General features: G+C 40.2%; 1 protein-coding gene and 1 long non-coding RNA gene across 8 annotated transcripts in view; one reads left to right on the top strand and one right to left on the bottom strand.

The window, feature by feature from the left end:
- LOC131384013 (uncharacterized) overlaps nt 1–9,155 on the top strand; it is a 39,493-nt gene extending 30,338 nt beyond the window's left edge. Inside the window, exon 4 of the long non-coding RNA XR_009214477.1 lies at nt 8,708–9,155. This is a non-coding gene — a long non-coding RNA (uncharacterized LOC131384013). The remainder of the gene's footprint in view (nt 1–8,707) is intronic.
- Nucleotides 1–25,645, bottom strand: part of THRB (thyroid hormone receptor beta) — a 381,142-nt gene that overhangs the window by 62,528 nt on the left and 292,969 nt on the right. For all 7 annotated transcript variants that reach the window (XM_032162287.2, XM_032162284.2, XM_032162283.2 and 4 more), the window contains one exon: nt 9,206–9,466. In XM_032162287.2, coding sequence (XP_032018178.1) covers nt 9,206–9,466 — 261 coding nt within the window. The remainder of the gene's footprint in view (nt 1–9,205; nt 9,467–25,645) is intronic.

The following is a 25,645-nucleotide window of genomic DNA, read 5'->3' as shown; positions in this document are numbered from 1 at the left end:
TCTTTGTTGGAGAGAATTATTGATTTAGCCAAGCTTAAATAGCTGGTAAGTGTCAAAGCCAAGAACCAATGGTCATCTGTTCTAAACATTCTCCTATGTGTTTACTAAGTGCTGGGCAACATCCCTAAGATACGATGCAGCAGGCCAGCTGTGTAAGGTGAGGCATTTGGGGATATCTTCATAGCCTGTGATCATTATGCCATTCACACATTTGTCTAGATTTGGTTGGAAACTCGTTGTCGTTTAAACCTATGCTCAGGGTCAGCCCTTGACAAACAATGAGATAGGTGACATTTGTCTTTAGAGCCTTGACAATGAAGTGAGTGCTGCTCACAACCTGACGAGCTGCACAGTATTACTTGTTACTTGGCAGTCCTGTTCCTTATTATTATTCTTTTCTTTCTCTCTTATCCGTTGCTATCCTTACCCTGTTCATGGCCTCCTTCTAGTCCCATTCTTTCCATTGTCTTTATTGGACCCTGTCAAGAGTAAAAGGAATCTTATCCAATTCATCCATTTGGAGAAGCTAATGACTTGATAAGATACTCAGCCAGTAGGTTTGCGTTTTGAAAGAACACAACGGGGCTGGGTGCGGTGGCTCACGCCTGTAATCCCAGCACTTTGGGAGGCCAAGGCGGGCGGATCATGAGGTCAGGAGATTGAGACCTGGCTAACACAGTGAAACCCCATCTCTACTAAAAATACAAAAAATTAGCCAGGCGCAGTGGCGGGCGCCTGTAGTCCCAGCTACTCGGGAGGCTGAGGCAGGAGAATGGCGTGAACCCGGGAGGTGGAGCTTGCAGTGAGCCGAGATCGCGCCACTGCACTCCATCCTGCGCGACAAAGTGAGACTCTGTCTCAAAAACAAAACAAAACAAAAAAACAAACAAACAAAAAAAGAAAGACCACAATGGAAGGGCAATGATAGAATTATAAGCATTCAGGGCAACTTGTAGGAGATGTCCTGGGGAAGAGAAAGACTGAACTCCAGTGATCACCTACAATGTCTTTGTAAAGCTGACCCTCCCAATAATACCTTCCAACTTCAATGCTAGGTACATTAGCAATCTACTTGTATCTGATTTTGTCTGAAAACTACCTGTTGGAAGAGTCAAGGGATTTGGCAATTGCATCTGTTCTGCCTGCAAACTACCTGTTGGAAGAGTCAAGGGATTTGGCAATTGCATCTGTTCTGCCTGCGTCCATAATATTCCTGACTTTAGAAACTTCAATACTGTCAGTCACAATTTAGTGGTTATTCTTACATGGGCATTCTACATTCCTAATGTCCAATGTGGTTCTCATAGTCTTTCTGGCTCATTGTAAGAAAAATAACTCCCGTTTATTGAGCACTCACTATGTCCCATGAGATCATTTAAGAGCTTGTTTCTTTCCACAGTTCTGTGAAAGAGGGTCCACATTTTACAGATGAGAAAACTGAGGCTCAAACAAACTAAGTGACTTGCCCAAGTTTCAATGGCTGGTAAATGGCAGCACCAGAATATGACCTCAGACTGTCTAAGCAGATACATGCTGACCTCTACTGCTCCCATCACAGCAGGTCTCACCGCCCTGCATCTTTACCTGACAGTAGAGGAGTTTTTCCTCCACAGTTTCAAATTCTTTCCTTTGGGTCTGGAATGTTCTTACCCTTTAGAGTCATAGGGGATTATAACAGTACAGAGCTCTGACCCTGGGGCCAGATTGCCTGAGTTAGAATTCCAGTTCAGCTACTTCATTTTCCCCTTGATTTCTCATTTAAAGTTTTAAATTTTAAAAGAGTCTGAAAAAAAATATTTTGGTTGTTGCTATGGACTTTTTTTTCAACTGTTTATGCCTCTACTAGAGCTGTGCACATGATGTTTTGTTTTGTGTCCCTTCATTTATTTTTATATAGTTCAATGTATTTCAACGTCAGAAAGGGTGGCAAAAACGGGAGGAGGAGGGCACAAGGCTAAGAAGTGTGTTTATATTCTAAGAACAGTTATCATTGTTTAGTTTTTCCTAAGTACCAGGCACTATGTTGGGTGCTTTATACATATTATCTTTCATCTTTTTTCTTTTCTTTTTTTCTTTCTTTCTTTTTTTTGTTTTTGAGACAGAGTCTCACTCTGTCGCCCAGGCTGGAGTGCAGTGGCGCTATCTTGGCTCACTGCAACCTCTGCCTCCTGGGTTCCAAGTGCTTCTCCTGCCTCAGCCTCCTGAGTAGCTGGGATTACAGGCACACGCCACCATCCCCAGCTAATTTTTTTTGTATTTTTCGTAGAGACAGGGTTTCATCATGTTGGCCAGGCTGGTCTTGAACTCCTGACCTCAAGTGATCCACCTGCCTCGGCCTCCCAAAGTGTTGGGATTACAGGTGTGAGTGATTGCGCCTGGCCTTTCGTCTTTTTTTTATTTTATTTTAAAAAATTAAATCCTTCATTGAAATATCTTTCATCTTTACAACAAATGTGAAAGCTAGATATTATTCCTCTGTTTAAAACTAAATGGACTGAGGGTCACAGAGGTTAAAAAATTTTCCCTGACCTGATGATTTAAAGAGCAAGAAATAAACTGAAGCCTAACTGTAAAGCATATGATCATAACATTAAACAAATTATGCACATCATTATTCATTAATACATTCATTAATATTAATACATTCTTGTAAAGATTTTTGAATGTGGTTGCATATGGAGTTAATCTTTCTTATTCTACCCTTTTCTTTTTTAAGGTATATACTGAAACAAGTTTGATGTATATCTGGGAACTTTTTTCTGTGCACATTTGTAAACACACAATTGTATAGACTTCTAACGCTATAAATGGGATTACACTATTCTTAATGCATGCTTACTTTCATTAAGTATTCCTAAAATCACTTCTTTTAAAAAAGTCTGTTTTTAATTTTTCTAGTGAATGCTTTGGATATACCACAATTTATTGGAACATTCCCCGGTGGACAGACATTTAGATTGCTTCCAGTTTATCAGTAACAACAAAGATGCAAAGAACATGTTTGAACAGACTTGTGCCCTGTGTGAGTATTTCCTTGGGACAGAGTATGATGAGAGGCATGGTTGGGTACGTCTGCATCTTTTGGCACGACAGACACTGTTCAGTTGGCCTTGGAAAGCGTGGGGTGGTCCATCCCCTGCTCCGTGTGCATCTCAATGAAAACTGAAGTTAGATGAACCAGGGCCTTGAATTTCTGATATCTACCTCCCTTTGACATTGCTGTTTCCAGTTTTTTGTTTTTTCTTCCCTCCAATCTCGTGAGTAGCTTTTTTCCCCCTTGGCCTTCTATTTCTGTCTGCCCCAGTATACGTATGGGGTACTCGTCCCTGCCTTTGAAGTATCAAATCACACAGCTATCTGACATATGCCCAAAGTGGGGAGACAGCCATTGTTCTCATGTTGATTGCTAAGGTTCCCAGAGTGCCCTTGAGGTATATGAACCACTGGCACTCTCAGTTGGGACTGCAGATCCTGATGTATGATGAGTGGGGCAGAGTGGAGAGCAGAGATGGATGGAGCAGATGATAGTACTGGCGGAAGGGCGCAAGCTTTTTAATCCTCCACCTTCTAAAATACTCATTCACCTGGAGATGTCCTTGTATTTTACTTAAGGACAAAGATAGCAATCATCTGCTGAAAATGTGAATGTCTAACGTGAAGGATTATAATGCACACAATGACTTGCATTTATGTCTCCAACTTTTTTTTTTTGAGATGGAGTCTCGCTCTGTCGCCCAGGCTGGAGTGCAGTGGCGCAATCTCGGCTCACTGCAAGCTCCGCCTCCCGGGTTCACGCCATTCTCCTGCCTCAGCCTCTCCTGGTCTCGATCTCCTGACCTCGTGATCCGCCCGCCTCGGCCTCCCAAAGTGCTGGGATTACAAGCGTGAGCCACCGCTCCCGGCCTATGTCTCCAACTTTTAAGACACTTTGTTATTTTGGTAAATGAGAATGGCACATCATTTGAAATTGTCATCACTGATTTGATTCATTTTTTCGTCTTTATGAAGAGCATGAATAGTTTTCCCCTTGCTGACATAAGATATTGTTTAAAAAATTACTTTAACTTGTCTAAATCTTGAGGACTGGTTTAATAAATTATGATACACCTATAAACAAGAATAATCGATAGCCAATGAAAGGCAGGACTCAGAATATTTAATGACATGGGAAAATGTTCATGATATATTGTTAGGCATTAAAAGCTGGTTAAAATGGTATGCCTAGTATGATCCCAGGTTTATAAAAAATACACATGCACAGAGAAAAGACTGAAATATAATAACAATGTGCAGTGCTTACCCTTGGGGAATAGAACTTCAACTGATTTTAAAACATTATTTGCAATTTTGAAAATTTGTAGAAACTTTTTTTCTACCATGAACATACAGGCTTTTATCATGAGAGGAAATAACTTGTTCTTAAAATTATTTTAACTCATTCCCTCTTGCCTTCCTGGGTATCTGAGAATCAGTTTTAAAGATATTAAGCACAGAGACGTTTCTGTGAGATCACTGATTGCTGCTCTCCTTTTTCTGAGTCCACCAGGGAGGTGGGTGAGTCCCTGCCTTGTTTCTCCCCTTGGGTTTCACTGTTTCAGGAAGGTCCCTGATTGACATAAAAGTGTAGAGGCCTGACTGCCTGGGTTCAGCAGGGCTGGTTAGGTCCAGCTCCAGGGATCCATGCATCTGTCTAGAGCTCATCCTTGTGGGAGTGGGGAGACCCTGCGGTTCCCAGAGAGAAGTACAGTAGGGCATGAGAGGGTAGAGGGGTGAAGCCTTGTAAGAATTCAGGAGAGGATCAGGGCCCCAGTCAAACAGTATGGGGTTCTCAGAAGGGCTCAAGTCCCAGGGTGATCTGTTATTAGGCAGTGACTAAGCAGACCTTTCAGCTGGCAATTGAGATAAGCCAGGACCAAAGAAAGGCCCAACCAAGAATGGAGGGACTCAAGTGGCTCCCCACGTGCAGTCAAGGAAGGGAAGAAAAATGCACATTTCCGAAGTGCCCACCAGGTGGCAGACCCTTTCCTGTGCAACGAGTTGAAGAGTATTTTCAAGCTCGTCATGATACCCAGGTATTAAGAATCTGCACTGGGCTGGCAAGAACATAGAAGGCTGGGCCCCTCTCTAGAGATTCAGTAGTCTGGGTGGGGCCTGAGAATCTTACTTCTACCAAGCTCCAGGTTCTCCTAGTGCCACTGGTTGGTACTACCACACTTTCAGTAGCACTGGATATATCGTCTCAGACTGGGAAGGGAGGAGGAAGACAAGGAGTAGGATGTGGTCCTTATGGCTGAGCAACTGGTTCAAATTGTGATTAAAGTGCCAAGGAAGTGTGGCATGGAATGAGCGGGTGTGGGTGGGTGGGGTGAGTTGCAGAAGGGAATGGGTCACTTGCTCCTGTTTAAAATAGCCTCTGATACTCCAGCAGATTCAACTTGTGGGATCTGCAACAGAATGTAAGGGCTCCTCCATAGCTCTCATTCTAACTAAATGTGTTACCAATTAATTCACTTAGGATGCCTACAGCAGACAGAAGCATAGGTATATGCAGGTTAAAATAAAAGCAGTAAGGCCGGGTGCAGTGGCTCATGCCTGTAATCCCACCACTTTGGGAGGCTGAGGTGGGTAGATCACCTGAGCTCAGGAGTTTGAGACCTGCCTGGCCAACATGGCGAAATCCTGTCTCTACTAAAAATACAAAAATTAGCTGGGCATGGTGGTGCATGCTTGTAATCCCAGCTACTCAGGAGGCTGAGGCAGGAGAATTGCTTGAACCTGGGAGGTAGAGGTTGCAGTGAGCAGAGATTGCGCCACTGCACTCCATCCTGGGCAACAGAGCAAGACTCCGCCTCAAAAAAAAAAAAAAAAAAAGCAGTATTCAGAACAAAATGAAAAACAAAATCTTAGATAGCTACCCAAAACCCTAAAGAAACAATATTTAAGAGTACTATAAACTATTTGAAGTGAAAGACTATTTTAAAAATTTGGTCCATTATGGAGCAATACATGGTTCTACTGCACAAGACTTTTACATAGTTCAAGCCACGTGTGACTGACCAGGCAAGTTTGACAACACCCAACTAACTGACTATATCCTGTTCAGTGAAATGAATTCACTGATCATGCATTTGGATGCCAGTGGCAATGTCAAACTGCTATAAAAGTTCCTAAGGCTTACTCTCAGTTTCTGTATTTGCATCAATAGAACTGGTAATAACCACTTTGCAGAAGAGTGCCAGTCCCCAAACCATGCTTAGAAGTGCACTGGTCTAGCCTGGCTAGATGATTGATCTGGCAGATGGGCTCACTGCACAGCTTCAAGGTGTCAATTTGTTCTTTGGATCCTGTTGTGCAGCATTAAATTTTGTATCCTCAGGACTATTTTGTTCGTATCATTTCTACATGGGGTCCTTGGAATAGGGCTAGTTGGATGTCCTTTTGGCCCTGCTGCCATTTTCTTATGCTTGGACATCAAGGGCAATATCCTGTATACAGTAGGCACTCAATAAACACCGATGAGTGAATGCGTGGATTACTAGCCCAAGACTGAGATGTCAAGCATTCTTGTGGGATAGACAGCCATCTAGGAAATAAATGCCCAACATGGATGAACATCAAAATAGAACTCTCTTCATAGTAACTATATAGAGCTGACAAGCAGAGCAGATGGAGAACCAACTCTATAAGGAAAGACTGTATAATCTTGTTACTGTCCTGGACTCACTGCTGCCTCACTCAACACATGTGTCCATTTTGAATGAATGGTTTTTAGTTTATAAGTTTCTTGGGCCATGATGACATAGGTTTCCTGGTGACATTTTTATGCTGAACCAAGGCATTGCCTCATGCCTATGTCAAGGTGGACCCTGGTGGTCACTCTGGAAAACATAGGAGAGTTATTTTAGCTGTTTTCCTGTTAATATTAGAATCTTGAGGAAGGACTTTAATAATTTAATTGTATTTTCTTATTACATCTCTGACTTTCAGTGAAAAAGAGTTGAATGAATGCAAAATAAATTATCAACTCTAACCTCCCTGAAGCCTCATGTCCTATCCCACATCCACCTGAAATTCTCCTCTTGCTTCATTTCTTACCAGGCTCACAGCATAGTTCAAAGTATTTATATGACTTGATGATGCATAGCTAATAATAATGATCACAATAATAATGACAGTTGCTATTCAGAGAGCACTATAAGTCAGGTACTTTGCTAAATGCTTAAATACATCATCTTATTTAATTGTATTAACAATCTTATAAGTTTGCTCAAGGACAGAAAGTACAAAGGCTAGGATTCTAGCTCAAGTAGATCAGTCTCAAATATTTGTGGTCTTAACCACTCTACTAAGCATCTTGTATCCAAACAGAGACTGTTTCCTTTTGCTTTTAAGATGGCCAACAAACTGAAATGTGTGGTGTTGGAAACTCTAGATATGTAAGGCCAAGGTTTATTTTAAATGATAGAGACATAGATGGACTCAATGAATAAATGAATGAATATGGGTATCAATTGTGAGTGAATCAAATTGGGTTTATGACATTATTAGATTACAAGGATGCTAGAGTTTTCTGTTGGCGTTTCACCATAAACTGACATGGTTTTAGTGCCAGCCCATATAATTTTGAGATACAATCTGGCCACATATGCTAAGACTAAATCTCAATTGTATTGCAAACAAATGTATTTTGTGCATGCACACACGTGCACACACACACACACACGTCCTACATCCTGACTCCTTTGAAAAACTTTATTTTGCTTTTTTTTCTATATAGCCCTTTCAATTTCTCAGATCTCCTCAATTATATATATATACCCATATATATGTGTGTGTGTATATATATATGAGAAATATGTATATATGTATGAGAAGTATATATATATGAGAATATATATGTGTGTATATATATACACATACGTATATATATATATACACACACATACGTGTATATATATATATACATACGTATGTGTATATATATATATATATATTCATACGTATGTATATATATGAGAAAGAGAGTCCAAATACAAACCTTTCCAAAGGGACATGTATAGTTTTGACTGCACTCAAATCAGAGCTCAGAACACTATTTCACTATTACTTTTGAATAACTCTATTTCCAACTGAAACACTCAATTTCCCAGGTAAACTGGTAATTCCCAGGAGCTTTCAAAGTATTTTTCAGAAAACCTAAAAGACCAGTTCTTTTATATGAAGGATAAATATAATCATGTGTATATGTTCAAAGTAGAGCAGCTGTATAAGTCCTTCATGCCTTGTAAATGGGAGTCTTTGCGAACTTTCATTATTATATATTGGTATATGATTGTGAGATTTTCAAAACACAATTTAAAACTTTACCATGAGTCACAATCCTTAAAGAAAAACTCAATAGACACCCCCCTTTTTTTTAAAAAAAACAAAACACTAAACCGAAAAAGAATGGGAAATTAAATGAACTTAGACATTTAAAGATACAAATTGATCTCCTGGACATTGAAAGACACAAATTGATTTAAGAAGCAAAGATTTTGGGGAGCCCTAAGACAATAAAGCGATCAGCACAAAGACATCTGTCAGGGTGGAGGCGACCTGAGGTAAAGAACAGTTAAATCTAATGCAATCAGGAACTTAGGCCAGTTTAATGTTTTTTTTGCCTTATGAGGTGACAACCTCCTAACACCATAATCTCTCCTTTCAGGATGATGACACAAGGATTTAATGAGTAGAAGACAACAACTTAAAACCTCTCATTTGAGCATGAATTGTCTAGGTTAAAGGTAGGCATTGAGATCCCATTAGCTACTGGCACACTTGGGAAAAGAAATGTACACATGCACAGACACACTTTAAAGCAAGACATCATAAAAATACAGCGATGCCTGTTTCTACTCAGACCCAAAAATGGAATTAAAGCCAAAACTAACAACCCCTCTACTAATTAGAGAAGTAAAAATGTCTTCACCCCAAGTGTCCCAGCACAACGTGAAACCGAAACAAGCTGCCTTTCTTTAGATTCCACTTATTTATTTATGTTTAAAAGAATATTTGAAGAAAATGACGCCTAGTAAAAGAACAGTTGGAGAAAACATGGGACACCACACATTGGAAGAGAAATGTGGATGGAGTACACAGCTACAACAGGGATACTTTTTTCTTGTTGAAACACATGATAATGGGCTAATAAAAATCTGGTTACCTTTACATTTCTTCTCCTCCGTTTGGAAGGTCTGGGCACTTGAGACACTCTGGTCGTTCACATCATCATGGTCCAGATGGAATATTGAGCTAGTCCAAGTGGTCTGGATGAGATGTGGTGACGACTGTTCATTTTTCAACGTGCTGCGCCTCTCTGAATGGCTCTTCCTATGTAGGCAGGCTTCAGACATTCCTACTAGCTTCCAGTCGTGTTCTCGGTCTGGACAGTGCTTCGGTTTGTCCCAGGCTGTAAGGCCATTTTCTAAAGGGTTGAAAAACACGAGATGACGAGCTGTTGGCATTGTCAAGATTTTGCTGAGATGCAGAGTTTTGGAAGGCAAGTTGTTTCTCAATTCTTTTGGGCTGACAGTATTCACATGCCACTTGACGATAGTGATAAGATGCAGAATTTGTCAGCCTTGGGCATTTAGCCACTGCAGTTGGGTTGCCTGTCGGAGTAATCAACACATTCCCCCTTATTTTAAATGCCTAGAAAGACATTAGTTCCTGCAATGGCAAGGCTGTACTTTCGCCAGTCCCACTTCCACGGCAATGGCCCAGGAGCAAGTTTACACACCAATTTATGTTACTGCTTAGATGACCATTTGAGGTCTTGAGGGTCAGGGCTGGCCGTGAACACTTTTCAGATCCTTAGGACATAAAACACCCAGGATTCAGCCTTGTTTGACTTGGGTTTTATCACAAGCTGACCTGAGGGACACCCTGTTACTTAAGTGGGACGTGCTCACGTGGCCACACTGAGAGTGGCAACTCTGTTTTTACCACCTTCTACCTCTGATGGCCTACAAAAAGAAAAAAAAAAAAGAAGGGAATCTTACAAATAGAAGTTTTGTAAAGGGCTTCAATACAGTCCCAAGTTGGCAATAAGAACCGATGAAGGAAAGCAGATAGTGCTGTAGCTGTGGGACAAATTAAGAGCCCTAATGATAGAATGATGAACTTAAATTCTTTGGAGTACAGCTGGTTAATTATTTATGTATATTATATATATATTTTCTATTCAATTTATAGGGACTTGAGGGTCTGGCCTACAGAAAATGGGAAAAAATGTAATAATATGATGAAAAATTTCTGACACTAACCTTCCCTGGTGGCAAATTTTACTTCCTTAAATATCTTTACTATACATGGATATAGACAGCAAAAATGAGCAAGCTAATATATATATATATATATATATATACATATTTGTATGCATGTTGTACACATTAAAAAAACATAATCCATCTGGTCATCCATATTTTCAGAAATTCTTAAGCTACTGTTTGTCAAAATTAGAAAAAATATAATATAAATATGTGAGTCCTCCTTTTCAGAGTTTATATGGTCTTTTTAAAGTGATCATAATTCACAAATTTATATGTGAATTTTTTTTAACACTGAAATTACCAGAAGACCATGGATACCCATATCCCTGGGGCTTAGAGAGACATGTCTATCCTGACCTGTGCACAGTACAGTGAATTTTAAGCTGACTTTCAAACATTTAAAGTGAATTTTAAATTATTTAACATGAGGGTTAAAAATGCTTTAGGGTTTCATAAGCACCCTCTCGAAAGCTACCAGATGTCTTCAGCTAATGTTGGTTAGGATGGTTTCTCTAAAAGTGTAAATTACTCAGTCACTTTTGAAAGTTGCATTTACCCTTCCGGGTTTTCATGTTACTATGAGAAAATTCCAGTGCCCATGCACACTGTATTTCTACTCCAGGAGAAAACCATGAACGATAGTAACAAAGTAATAATCAACACGATTCCTTTTCATAGTAAATGGAAATGCTGTGGCTTGAAATAGCTTAATTTGGCCAGTAAGGAATAAGTCTCCTTTTAAAAATTGTACACTGTGCTAGCTTTTGGGTGTGACATTTGATCTTATTCAGAGAAGAGCTCTGAAAATTCACTCTATGCAAAGGGCTGTGCTAAGCATTGTATTAGGTACATTATATAAACATAGATTCTTCCTTTTCAGAGTTTACATGGCATTATTCATTGCATGGTAAATCAAAAAGGTGTGGACTTCTACCACTTTCGACTGTGCTAGCTACTGGTGCAATTACAGGCACTTATTCTCAATATCCACTAAAAGGCAACAACAGATTGAGACCTTGAAAGATTGTATTGCATTTCGAGCTAAACGTATCCATGTGTAACTCATTCAAGTACCATTATCCATAAGGTCTTGAGGTTTTCATGTGCTAAATATAAAGTTACTGAGGGCAGGGTTTAATTCTGGGCCTAATGAGGTTGATTTTATTTCTACAGACATGAAAATTCTTCTCAGCACACGTTTTTATGGTGTCTGCTTTATTTTCAGAGACTTTAAATCCTCAGCAAATTGCATCTCACAAAGCTTAATTTAAATAAGGTTAAAGTTCTCAAGCTATTTTGAGAAGCCTTTAAGATGTGATTTTTCTGCAGAAATTCCTAAAATTTGGCATTAATTCCCTTCACCCCACAGAAATTAAGAAAAACAGCCAAACTGGGTAGTCATTATTCCCTAGAGAAACAATGCTTGGCTGAGAGATGCTGACAGGGGCTCTGCTCCAAGAGGACATTGCCCCTTAAAGTGCAGCCTATTAAAGCTTGCTTAGCATGTTCCTCGGGCCAGCAAGAAGGGGGTTTCTTCTAAGCAAGGAAGGCTACACTTGGGGTGAGGCAAGGGATAGGATTGCTTTCCATTTTCCAAAGAAAAGCAGCTGAGATGGTTTGGGAAAAGGGCTTCATTCATGGGAGGAATTTACAAGCTCAAAATTACTGTCTGTAATTACATTCGTAATAATGATATTCAGTTGCTTAACTGGCAGGTTTATTGGTTGGGGCACTGCTGGGAAACCTGGAGACTGAGAAGTCCCAGTTGGGTCATGAGAAAACTCAACAGGAATTTATTTAAGGAGGATTCTTGATTCTGATCCTTGCAAGAACAGGGGGGCAACATGCAATTCCTATTCCATTCCCAAGGAAGGATGAGACTACCATGACACTGGGGTCCTTAAATTCTACCTACTGGATATACTGTTGTTGGTGAGAACTACAAATTACCTCCACATACCTGTGGTTGGCAATAATGGTCTTCAGTAATTTCCTATGTCTAATGCTCATATCCTTTTGTTCCTTCAAAGCTCACACAAATGGGATATTTCTTTTTAGGGAGATTAACATCCCAAAAGGTTAAGTCAGTGATTCTCAAACTTTGATGTGTATCAGTATCACCTGAGACACTATTAAACAACACTGAAGACCAGACTTTTTGAAGTTTGGATAGGGTGTGGGCATGCATAGATCTATCAAGTTCTCCAGGTGATTCTGATACCCAACAGAGTTTGAGACCCACAGGGTTAAGATAAATTTAAGGTAAGAAAATAAATTAGTGACAGATTTTGAATAAGCGTGTAGTTTCCTCAGACTCCAATATTTTACACAACCTCAGAGTAAATTTTCATTATCATTCAAAAAGTCATCCATTGTTTTGAGGTCTACTGAGTGAAGCCTTAAAAGTCAGGTGTTAATTAGATATTATCGTGTAGATTGCAGGTATGGATGTAAATAAGTATTTACTCAAAAAGCCTGTTGTCACTGTGGAAAACAGTGTGGAGATTCCTTAAAGAACTAAAAGTGGGTCTACCGTTTGATCCACCAATCCTACTGCTAGGTATCTACCCAGAGGAAAAGAAGTCACTATGTGAAAAAGACATTTGCACACATATGTTTATAACAGCACAAATTGCAATTGCAAAAATATGGAACCAGCCCAAATGCCCATCAATCAGCTCGTGGATAAAGAAAATGTGATATATATGTACACACCATGGAATACTACTCAGACATAAAAAAGAATGAAATAATGACATTCATAGCAACCTGGATGCAAGTGGAGACTATTATTCTAAGTGAAGTAACTCAGGAATGGAAAACCAACATCATATGTTTTCACTCACGTGTGGGAGCTAAGCTATGAGGATGCAAAGGCATAAGAATGATACATTGGACTTTGGGGACTTCCGAAAGGGTCAGGGTGATGAGGAATAAAAGACTACACACTGGGTACAGTGTACACTGCTCGGGTGATGGGTGCACCAAAATCTCAGAGATCACCACTGAAGAACTTATTCATGAAACCAAACACCACATGTTCCCCAAAAACCTATTGAAATAAATAAAAAATTAAAAATAAAAGCCTGTTGTTCTGAGCATTATCTGGGACACAATGCACACAGTAGTAGAAGTAATATTTTTTTTTAAAAAAGGAGCATTCTAGAAATGATCATATCTTGTTATTCATACAAATTATGAACCGTTTACTCTTTAATGAATCCCAGCTAACATCTGGCTTTCAATACTTCACATTCTAGACATCAACACAATCAATTTAATTATGATGAATTAAAAATAAGTAGAACAAAATAAAATAATAACTAGATAGGGACACGTGAACTGCATTGGCTTGTGTGTCTCAAGGGAGTTTAGGCTTGAATGATTAGGTTTGCATTCGATGACCATCATTCTGATGGCTTTGATTGACACAACACTGACCCACAGTGCTCTTTTGCAGAAGAGAAACAAACATAAATCTCATTAACATAACTACTTACATCCTATCTCTGGAAATTTCATTAAAGATGATAGAAAATAAATCTGTCTATCAAAAAAGGGAGAATTAGATTAAAATATTCAAGTATTTCAGGACACAAGAGCGAGCTGATACCTTAGAAAAGAGCTAAAGCAAAGGAAATAGGATTATGACAAAGTGGTCAGAAAGGGTAAGCTGCGTAGGCTGGGATTTCATGGCACTCATTGCAAGAGTTTAGCTTGTATTAAAAGTCCATTAATATTAGGTACTCAGACTGACCGCAAACCATATTCTGCATTAGGGGTGTGTGTATAAAACGTGCTTCGTAAACCCAGAGAGTGTGTAGAATTATCACTGTGTAGCATCAGACTATTAGGTATTAAGCCTCAAATTTCCATTTTAATTTTTTTACTTCAACCCATAAGGTTTAGCCTTGCTGAATTCTCAGACTATGTACTCCTCAACTGATTTTTTTAGAATCATGCAGGACAGGAGAATAATGTTTGGTTGAGCATTTACTATGAGCCAGGAACTGAGCTAGACACTTTATCTTCACAAACATCCAGGGAATATATACTGCTTAATTGACAAGGAATCTAAAATTAAGAGAAGCACTTCACCTGCTCTTCTTTGCCTTTTGTGCTATTAACCGATATGTTCTCCTTATCGCCCTTAGGTTGATGAGTAGTAATTGACCTATTAATAGCTATTGTTTTATTTGTGCTTTAAAAGTTCTTTAGAAATTGTACTTACTACCTCATTTCATTTTCCCGTTACTCATTTATATTCATAACAAGTCTCCTTGCTTTTGCTCTCAGCCACTTATAATCTATTTTCCACAGAGCAACCAGAGTGAGCATTTAAAAGTATAAAGAAGAGTGTATTTCTCTGGTGCTTGAAATAATCTGATGACTTCCCACCAATATTAGAATAAAATCTTCAGGCCTTAACAGTGGCCTCAAGGCCCCCCTGAGCCTCCCTCTGGCTGAGCTCCTCACCCATGGTTCTGCCCCCTTCTCTCTATCCTCCAGCCACATGGGCTGCCTCTAACATAGGAAGCCCATTCCCACAGCAGCATCTTGCAGAAGCTCTTTCCTATGCCTGCAGTGCCCCTGTCCAAATCCTTATATCACCAGCACCCTGTCATTGAGGTTTGAGGGAGGCCTTTCCCGACCAGCTCTCCAGCCACTTTCTCTCTATCATCTTACTTTAGGTTCTTCATCATACTTGTCACCAATAGGAACTGTTTTGTCTGTCCTCACTGGAAACGTAAGCATGACAGAAATAGGGATGAGCACTGTTGTGGTCATGACTGTGTCTCTAGCACTTGCAAAAGAGCCTTATGAATAATAGGTGCTTGGCAAAATTTGTATGGGGGTGGGGAATGTGGATAGAATTATCATCCCTGTTTTACATGTGTGGAAACTGAGTTCAGAAAGTGATGTGGATGTACATGATGGACCTGGACTCAAACCCAGGTCTTTTGACTCTAAAACCTGACCTGACCTTCTATAGTTCAGTTAAAGTTGCTTCTGGTTGCCAAGGACTGTAAACTTTGACCTAGTCCAGAAGCCATTTGAAGGAATGGCTCATCCCTTATATTTCTTGGTAGCCTCATGAGAGGTGGTCATTAGAGAGGCCAAAAAAATAAAAATAAAAATAAAAAAGTTGCTTCTGGAACTTTAGAGATGTGGGTTTTCTGTAAAATGGGAATATACTATTGTTTTGATGACCAAATAGGTTTATATATAAAAAGGTCTTAGAACAGTGTCCTGCACATTGTAAGCATGCACTAAGTGTAAGTTCTTCACTTATGCATCCACATGACCTCTCTTCCCTTGCCTTATTCTCCAAACTCTTCTCCTCTAAACATGATTTTTAAAGAGCATCCCCCCCTCAAAAAAAAAAGTTTGATAAATGACTCCATACCACTATATTAATGGCTAAGAACCTGGGATGAGTCACCTCACAGCAGAAGTTGTGTTTTAAAGAGGATGCCTGGAAAGCATTGGCCATGGCCCAAGAAATGTATCTCTAAAATTGGATTCCTAGATTCTGTGCAAGGCAAATGGGAGAAGAATTTTGGTGAAGTGAGCATTTCCTGTTAGGTTTCCCTGGCCATCATTATATCTGGCTTGATTAGCTTGGTAGCTCAAATAACATAATAATGAAGACACAAATTTGATCCTTACTCAAACTTCAAGGTCTAGTTCATCATTTAAGCTTTCTTGAGGCAATCCATCCACTCTCCAAACTTCCATCCCACTTTCCATGTATCTGTCTCCTCCATGTGCTACCTTCTACCTTGTGATATATCCATTTACATACATGTATATAATTTTCTTAACACTCACAGTGGCTAGCACAATATCTGAAGTAATATTTATTGTCCTCTCATAACTTTGCAAAGAGAAAACTATTTCCTAGGCACATAATCCAGTAACTTTGCAAAGACAAAACTATTTCCTAGGGACATAATTCATGCCCAATTTCTTATCCAAAAGCCACTGGTCTGCTAGGAGGACTCATCATTACAAGCAGTCCAATATGGACTGCCAATTGGATTGTTCTCCCAGAACTGCTGGTGAAAATGAAACCTATTTTGCTTTTCAGAGGCGGGAAAAGATAGTGGATAAGAATATGGGCTCTGCTTGCCGAGGTTCAAATTCTGACTATGCCATATATTAGCTGTGGTTTGGGGCAAATTGCTCTACCTCTTTGAATCTCTCTCCTGAATTATCCATAATATTTGTCTATGTCTCTTCTATAAGGCAAGAACTTACCATGTCCTCCTTGTATCATGTCAATGGTACTTGCGCCCTTTTCCCTCTTATTGGACTCTAATCAATGTATCCATCTCTTAATCTGCACAGCTCTAAGCACAATGCTATAACATGATGGGACCTCAATAAATATTATTTGGAAATAATTGAACATAATAAGAACAGATCAAAATACCCCTGAAACTGAACAGAGCACATACAGTTTTTTATTTATTTAGGAATTTCTATTTACTGAGGGATAATATGCTCTATGCAAGGCAGAGTCAGCCATAACTGGTTAGCATCAAAGTTCTGCAACAAAAGGCAGCTCAGCCATCAACAGATACTGTAGCATAGCCTTAGACATGCTCTGTGAACAGGGAAGACAGAAAGGGCAGCTGGATGGCTTTATTCTTCCTTGTCCTTAGGCTGTGTAAACCAACTGTGTTTTTACTTTGGCATTTGTATCGGATGCCGGAGCTGGTATCTCAAGGCCATCTTTCTAAGACCTCTGAAACACTGACTTAATCGGTTAGTCCACTAACATCTGGGATGGGGTGAGCTGGACACCAGAGGGCAGGCTCCTGGCTTGTGTCTCCCAGTGCCTTTTAATCTACCCGGGTGGCTTTGCCTGGCCTGAGAACCTTTGACAATAGGCTGAAGCTGCAGTGCCTGCTTGCTTCCATTTATGCAGGTCTCTGCAGGAACTCTGCCCCAGCTGATGCCATGAGACTTGTAAATTTGGAATATTTGGACAAGGGAGGAGAGACATCTCCAAAATAGTGAAAAGTTAAATTGTTAGCTGTTTCTAAAGGAAATCTGCTATTACTACATTCAAGAATTGCTATGGAAGGGTTATAGGTTATAGGACCTCACAGTGTTGGTGTCAAAGTACTTCACATTGTTGATGTGAAGAATACATGAGCCAACACATGGACAAGGTCTATCCTTGTGCAGAAATACAGTAAGTGTTCAAAGTGTCTCCCCCCACTGCCCCCCCCTTTTTTTACTACTAGTAATTATGGAGACCAAATCCACAATTCTCAGCTGGTGGGAAGGAGCCTGTAGCATCTATTCTCATGCTTCCCCTTTCTCTCAATTTACATGAACATTCTGGACTCACCCAGCTCAGTTTCAGTCCTATCCACACAGCTTTCCCTTACTATTCCAGTCTGTGGTGAGTTCTTTTTCCTTTAAAATACATTTCTTATTTATTCTAAGGTCATGCAATCATGATCATTTCTGAGCTCTTGTTGGTGTATGTTAGTGTTCCCAAAATGAAGACTTAGATAGCTCTTGAGATTGTGAACAGATCCTACTTTGGTATTCTCAACAATTTAAGTCTGCAAAATGGAGTGAAATATTCTGGGCATTGTTAGACTCATGGAGCCATGGGTCATAGCTGGGGAGGGTGTGTCTTCCTGGCCACTGGCTCCTCAGGGAATTGAGGATAGAGTGGATGAGAAAGGGAGGGAACCATATTCATTATTGTGTACAAGGTAGCTGAAGGTCATAATCATAATAATGTTAGTGATAGCTCAAATTTATGGAGCATTTATTTAAGTCAGGCTACATAGACTAGGCTCCATAAATTAAAATTACTGCCAACTGAACACCTACTACATGCCAGATAGCATCCAAAAGTACTTTTCAACATTATTTTATCTAACCCAGATAATGTGTTTTGATATCCCTAATCAGGGTGCACTCATCTCAAGAAGAACTCTGCTGCTTCACTCCTGAGACTTTATCAATATGGTCTGCTGAGGCCCATGTTCAACTTTTGTCCAGTTACATAAACTATGCGTTCAGAATATCTTCTTTTAGGCAAAGTCTTGCAAACTTAGCCTCTTTGTTCAAGTATGCTGCCTTTCATTGCTAAATGGTTTTGTCTTTCTTTTACTGAGCACCTGCCTATTAATTTTCTCTCTTGTTGAGACTGGGCTTTTCTGTCCCCGTGTGCAGGTGAATTTAAGTTTTTTATCACAGAGGGCTTCTCTTATTTCATTGGCAGGGATTATCAGTCCATTAAGTGGGTGAGATTTGGGAGCTGCTAGGAGATAAACAAATCTTTTCCTTATCTGGCTGCTCCCACTTCTCTGGTTTTCCTGCATATTCCATTAGGCAATCATATCCTAATGAAAAAAATCATCATGACTGCAGAAACCTGAAATAATTACTCTGAAACTAGAAAGTACAGTGATTGATAATCTTTTGATAAATGAAAACCATTAGAACAATTTTAAAGTTTGTGTTTATAACATTTATAGAGGATGCTTATTAATCTGAACTGCAACCTGAAACAAAACTAAAAAGCAAAACAAAACAACATGTGTTCAAAGACCATGGTGTAAATGCCATTTGGCTGCATGAAAACATGGCAGTGACCAGGTTCATAGGCGATACCTTACAATTATTTAACCATATAGGAACAAGCTGACTGCTGAACACTGACCAGAGGCCCTGAGCACTGGGAAAATACTTTCCGGAGGACACAATGGAATCCTCCCCCAGGAATGGTCATTTGATTTTCCATAATTCATACCGGATTTAATCAGAGAGTCCTTAGGTTGGATGATTCAAACTTTGAGGTAATTACTCTAAAGGCCACAGAGATTCCATTTACGATATTAGAAAAGCTACAGTGGTTGCAGAAACATTCATATTAACGAGCCACAAATGCACATAAAAGGGAACAGATGTTTACTGCTAGGATTAGGTTTCTCCTGTGCAAAAGTTCAGAGCATAATGTTTATTCTTGATGCCAGTCTGAACCTGCATTTTTCAAAAAAAAACCAAGATATCTTTATGAGACTCACCCCATTTTATGTTCCCAAACATGAAATACCCCTTTTCAAGGTAGAAAATACATGTGAATCTTCTCTGACTTTGGAAACTAGGACTAGGGTATGATTTGTGGACAAAAATCAAAACTTAAGATTTATAATTTCTCAAATAAAAGACAAAATATGACTTGGATAGTTAGATCAATGGTATACATCACCCTGTAAAAGTCTCAGTACTTGGCAGCAAAACACCCATATTCTTTCAACAGCTTACACTCAGGGATTAACAAAATCCACACAAATATATGCTAGTGTTAGCAGAGTAACATATAGGTCCTCCTCTGGGTTTTCAAAGAATCTCACTACAATTTCCCACTTTTTTGGTACCCAGGTGAGACTGATTTTCAATTTTTATGCGTAAAAAAATAAACAGGATCAAGATCATGGCAGATAGTCATTTAGGGAAGAGACATTTAAATCTGGAAAACTTTGGTTTTTTCTTTGGTTCAGGAATAGAAGCATTGCCACAGCATGCACAGCTATCTTGTTCTTGGTTTTAATAGCAGGTGAGGTTTTTACACTGGTGAGAGCTCCTTGACAGCAGGTGCTTTTGGGATATTTTCAGGTCCTCAGAATACTTTTAAATATACCAAAAACATATTTTATGAAATGGGCCTTAGTGGTATGACTTAAGTACCTGCAGGGTATGTAATGCTCCCCTAGGAGGGTCTATTTTAGCACCTGTACCTCACTGATACAGTCCCAACAGTAGAGAGGGGAGAATTAAACTGTCTTCTACATGCTTGTCTTGTGGAAGATAATTTAGAACTGCAGATGGGTCAAATTGCTTGGTGTAATCTATTCTATGATTTTTTTTAAAGTTTAGGAAAATTAAGAGAAGCAGGTAGGGTTTTGACTGTCTTTTCCATATCTCATATCTTCCTGTTATTTTTCCCCTTAAACATTTCAATTTCTTAAATTAGAGTTGGCGAGGCTGGGGCTGGAGAGGGGATCGGGCAATGAGTTCCTGCAGGCCTGCCCCTCTGCAACCTGCTTGATCTCTACTTGGGCCAGGTGTGCTCCCTGCCTCCTCCATGCTCAAATGGCTTGTGAATATCTACGGCCCTGTTATTCAAAGTGCAGTCCAAGGACCTGCAGCATCAGCATCTCCTGGGAGTTTGTTAGAAAAGTGGGATTTCTGCCTGCAGAACGGGTGAATCACAATCTGCATTTTCACAAGATCCCCATGTGACTCACATGCACATTAATGTTTGAGACATTCTGTTCCAGGGGCACAGTCTCCATATAAAGTAGACAGAATTTGTTAAACATGTGGTTACCCAAGTGAAATGTTGGTGGGATTTAACATATACCACATAGTGATAAGAGCCATGATTTTCCTATTCAGAAATCAGAGGGGAAAGTAGTAGTTGATGAATTGTAGGTTAGGGAAATTATACATGCAGAAACTAAAAGGCAGTGTATTTGATGTCTTTATTTCCTAAGTGGTTAGTTTGGTAAATTTGGTTCATAAAATGGAAAAATCCAAACACCAAGATTTCAGATTATACTTCCATTTTTTTTTGTTGGTTTCTCCTCTAAAGACAGCCAACACAATAATAAAAGCAATAGCTAACATTTTATGTATGCTTACTATATGTTAGGCACTCATTTTGATCAGTTTTCATTTAATTTTCATGATAACTCTCTGAAGTAGACTGTTATTCTCATTTTTTGTATGAGGGACCTGGAGCACAGAGGGGTTAAACAACTTGCCCAAGATCACACAGTGGATAAATGACAAAATCAGAATCCAGGCCCAAGTAGGATTAGCTGAACATGTGACACCCTTTATGGGAAGTCAACAATGGATGGCTTAGATGATCATCTCAGGCAAACAGAAACAAAAACCAGATTCCGTGGGCTGAAATATGGCTCAGAGAGGTCACATTCTTGCTCAAAGTGACTGAGATGGAGGAAGAGCTGGGATGAGTCTTGTGATTCTTCATCCCATAATCTTTTAATTGAAAACATACACTTTTGGGTATACAACAAAAATTTATTGCTCAATCTCAATGCTGTTTCAAATTCTGATATTTGAACCCTACACCTCAAATACTAAGAGCTGTTTTTCTAATTAAGACTCCTTTTTTCATCTAGTAAATTAACCAAACACGAGACAGCTGTGCAAGGAAGAATTCTGTTTCCCATACTGGTTGCTGATGATGACTTTTAAAAAGGTTAGTATTTGTGATGGGCTGTGCCTCCAAATGGCCAAACTTAAAAAGAAGGCAAAAACAAGGCAACCAAGGTTATGAAGAAACAATTTGTTTCTTAGCTGCCATCTAGAAGGTTAAAAAGCTGCCAAATCATTTAGAACTGACAAAAGGATAATTTTGAGTTTATGATATTGAGCGTCAATGCTTATAGAGGGCCTACTATGTGCCATTTCATTTACTCACTACAACATTGTGAAGGAGATGCTGTGATTAGCCCCATTTTACAGATGAGAAAACCTTGGCTGAGAGAGCAAAAGATGTTATCCAAAGTTACAGATAGTAAATAGGTAGCTACTTTCATAACACCTTTGCTATCTTCTACAGGTGAGGCAATTAAAGCCCAGACAGATAAAGCATTTGTCACAGTCATAAAAGTAATTTAAGGGGAAGTGCTGCGCTTGGAATCTTCCTCAGGATGGGTCGGCTGGCCTAATGGCAAATGAGAACTCTTGTAATTACTATAGGTCATTTCAGCAGGACTATTGCTTTGAGAGAGGTTCATCTATTTCCTTAGCAAAAATCACTTCAAGAAGCAAAATCTCTCCTGGAAAATGAATGGAGGAAACAGCATTTTTCTTTAGAAGCCCAGCTGGGTGCAGTGGCTCACGCCTGGAATCCCAGCACTTTGGGAGGCTGAAGTGGGTGGATCTCTTGAGCTCAGGAGTCCAAGACCAGCCTGGGCAACATGGCAAAACCCCATCTCTACCAAAAATACAAGAAATTAGCTGGGTGTGGTGGCACACACCTGTGGTCCCAGCCACTTAGGAGGCTGAGGTGGGAGGATTGCTTGAGCCTGGGAGGTGGAGGTTGCAGTGAGTCACTGCACTCCAGCCTGGGTGACATATTGGGAACTTGTCTCAAAATTTTAAAAAAGCATATAAAGGACATTATGTCTAAACGAAAAGGGTTGTCTCATTTTGCCCATGGAGCAATAGTGTCTGAACACTGATGCTTGGGAAGTTGAAAGACATAAGTTTTGGGGTGGTTCCAAGATGGCCCAATAGGAACAGCTCCAGTCTACAGCTCCCAGCGTGAGCGATGCAGAAGACGGGTGATTTCTGCATTTCCAACTGAGGTACCAGGTTCATCTCACTGGGGCTTTTCGGACAGTGGGTACAGGAGAGTGGGTGCAGCCCACCGAGTGTGAGCCACAGCAAGGAGAGGCATCACCTCACCCAGGAGGCACAAGGGGTCAGGGAATTCCGTTTCCTAGCCAAGGGAAGCTGTGACAGACGGCACCTGGAAAATCAGATCACTCCCACCGTAATACTGCACTTTTCCAATGGTCTTAGGAAACGGCACACCAGGAGATTATATCCCGCGCCTGGCTCAGAGGGTCCCATGCCCACGGAGCCTTGCTCATTGCTAGCACAGCAGTCTGAGATTGAACTGCAAGGCGGCAGCAAGGCTGGGGGAGGGGCACCCACCATTGCTGAGGCTTGAGTAGGTAAACAAAGCAGCCAGGAAGCTCAAACTGGGCGTAGCCCACCACAGCTCAAGGAGGCCTGCCTGCCTCTATAGACTCCACCTCTAGGGGCAGGGCATAGCTGAACAAAAGGCAGCAGAAACCTCTGCAGACTGAAATGTCCCTGTCTGACAGCTTTGAAGAGAGTAGTGGTTCTCCCAGCACGGAGTTTGAGATCTGAAAACAGACAGACTGCCTCAAGTGGGTCCCTGACCCCCGAGTAGCCTTACTGGGAGGCACCCCCCAGTAGGGGCAGACTGACACCTCACACGGCTGGGTACCCCTCTAAGGCAAAGCTTCCAGAGGAACGATCAGGCAGCAACATTTGCTGTTCAGCAATATTTGCTGTTCTGCAGCCTTTGCTGCTGATACCCAGGCAAACAGCGTCTGGAGTGGACCTCTAGCAAACTCCAACAGACCTTCAGCTGAGGGTCCTGACTGATAGAAGGAAAACTAACAAACAGAAAGGACATCCACACCAAAACCCCATCTGTACGTCACCATCATCAAAGACCAAAGGTAGATAAAACCACAAAGATGGCGAAAAAACAGAGAAGAAAAGCTGAAAATTCTAAAAATCAGAGCACCTCTCCCTCTCCAGAGGAACACAGCTCCTCACCAGAAATGGAACAAAGCTGGTTGGAGAATGACTCTGACAAGTTGAGAGAAGAAGGCTGCAGACAATCAAAATTCTCCAAGCTAAAGGAGGAAATTCGAACCCATTGTAAAGAAGCTAAAAACCTTGAAAAAAGATTACACGAATGGCTAACTAGAATAGCCAGTGTAGAGAAGTTCTTAAATGACCTGATGGAGCTGAAAACCATGGCACAAGAACTATGTGACGAATTCACAAGCTTCAGTAGCCGATTCGATCAACTGGAAGAAAGGGTATCAGTGATTGAAGATCAAATGAATGAAATAAGCGAGAAGAGAAGTTTAGAGAAAAAAGAGTAAAAAGAAACGAACAAAGCCTCCAAGAAATATGGGACTATGAGAAAAGACCAAATCTACATCTGATTGGTGCACCTGAAAGTGACAGGGAGAATGGAACCAAGTTGGAAAACACTCTGCAGGATATTATCTAGCAGAATTTCCCCAATCTAGCAAGGCAGGCCAACATTCAAATTCAGGGAATACAGAGAATGCCACAAAGATACTCCTTGAGAAGAGCAACTCCAAGACACATAATTGTCAGATTCACCAAAGTTGAAATGAAGGAAAAAAATGTTAAGGGCAGCCAGAGAGAAAGGTCAGGTTACCCACAAAGGGAAGCCCATCAGACTAATAGCGGGTCTCTCAGCAGAAACTCTACAAGCCAGAAGAGAGTGGGGGCCGTTCAACATTCTTAAAGAAAAGATTTTTCAACCCAGAATTTCATATCCAGCCAAACTAAGCTTCATAAGTGAAGGAGAAATAAAATACAGACAAGCAAATGCTGAGAGATGTTGTCACCACCAGGCCTGCCCTAAAAGAGCTCCTGAAGGAAGCACTAAACATGGAAAGGAACAACCAGTACCAGCCACTGCAAAAACATGCCAAATTGTAAAGACCATCGAGGCTAGGAAGAAACTGCATCAACTAACGAGCAAAATAACCAGCTAACATCATAATGACAGGATCAAATTCACACATAACAATATTAACTTTAAATGTAAATGGGCTAAATGCTCCAATTAAAAGACACAGACTGGCAAATTGGATAAAGAGTCAAGACCCATCAGTGTGCTGTGTTCAGGAGACCCATCTCATATGCAGAGACACACATAGGCTCAAAATAAAGGGATGGAGGAAGATCTACCAAGCAAATGGAAAGAAAAAAATGCAGAGGTTGCAATCCTAGTCTCTGAAAAAACAGACTTTAAGCCAACAAAGATCAAAAGAGACAAAGAAGGCCATTACATAATGGTAAAGGGATCAATTCAACAAGAAGAGCTAACTATCCTAAATACATATGCACCCAATACAGGAGCACCCAGATTCATAAAGCAAGTCCTGAGTGACCTACAAAGAGACTTAGACTCCCACACAAAAATAATTGGAGACTTTAACACCCCACTGTCAACATTAGACAGATCAATGAGACAGAAAGTTAACAAGGATATCCAGGAATTGAACTCAGCTCTGCACCAAGCAGACCTAATAGACATCTACATAACTCTCCTCCCCTAATCAACAGAATATACATTCTTCTTAGCACCACATTGCACTTATTCCAAAATTGACCACATAGTTGGAAGTAAAGCACTCCTCAGCAAATGTAAAAGAACAGAAATCACAACAAACTGTCTCTCAGACCACAGTGAATCAAATTAGAACTCAGGATTAAGAAACTCACTCAAAACTGCTCAAATACATGGAAACCGAACAACCTGCTCCTGAATGACTACTGGGTGCATAACAAAATGAAGGCAGAAATAAAGATGTTCTTTGAAACCAATGAGAACAAAGACACAACATACCAGAATCTCTGGGACACATTTAAAGCAGTGTGTAGAGGGAAATTTATGTATCACTAAATGGCCACAAGAGAAAGCAGGAAAGATCTAAAATCGACACCCTGAC

This window comes from Hylobates moloch, unplaced genomic scaffold (assembly GCF_009828535.3).
Source record: "Hylobates moloch isolate HMO894 unplaced genomic scaffold, HMol_V3 SCAFFOLD_8, whole genome shotgun sequence".
NCBI lineage: Eukaryota > Metazoa > Chordata > Mammalia > Primates > Hylobatidae > Hylobates > Hylobates moloch.
The sequence above is the reverse complement of the archived record's forward strand: the minus strand, read 5'-3'. Positions and strand labels throughout refer to the sequence as shown.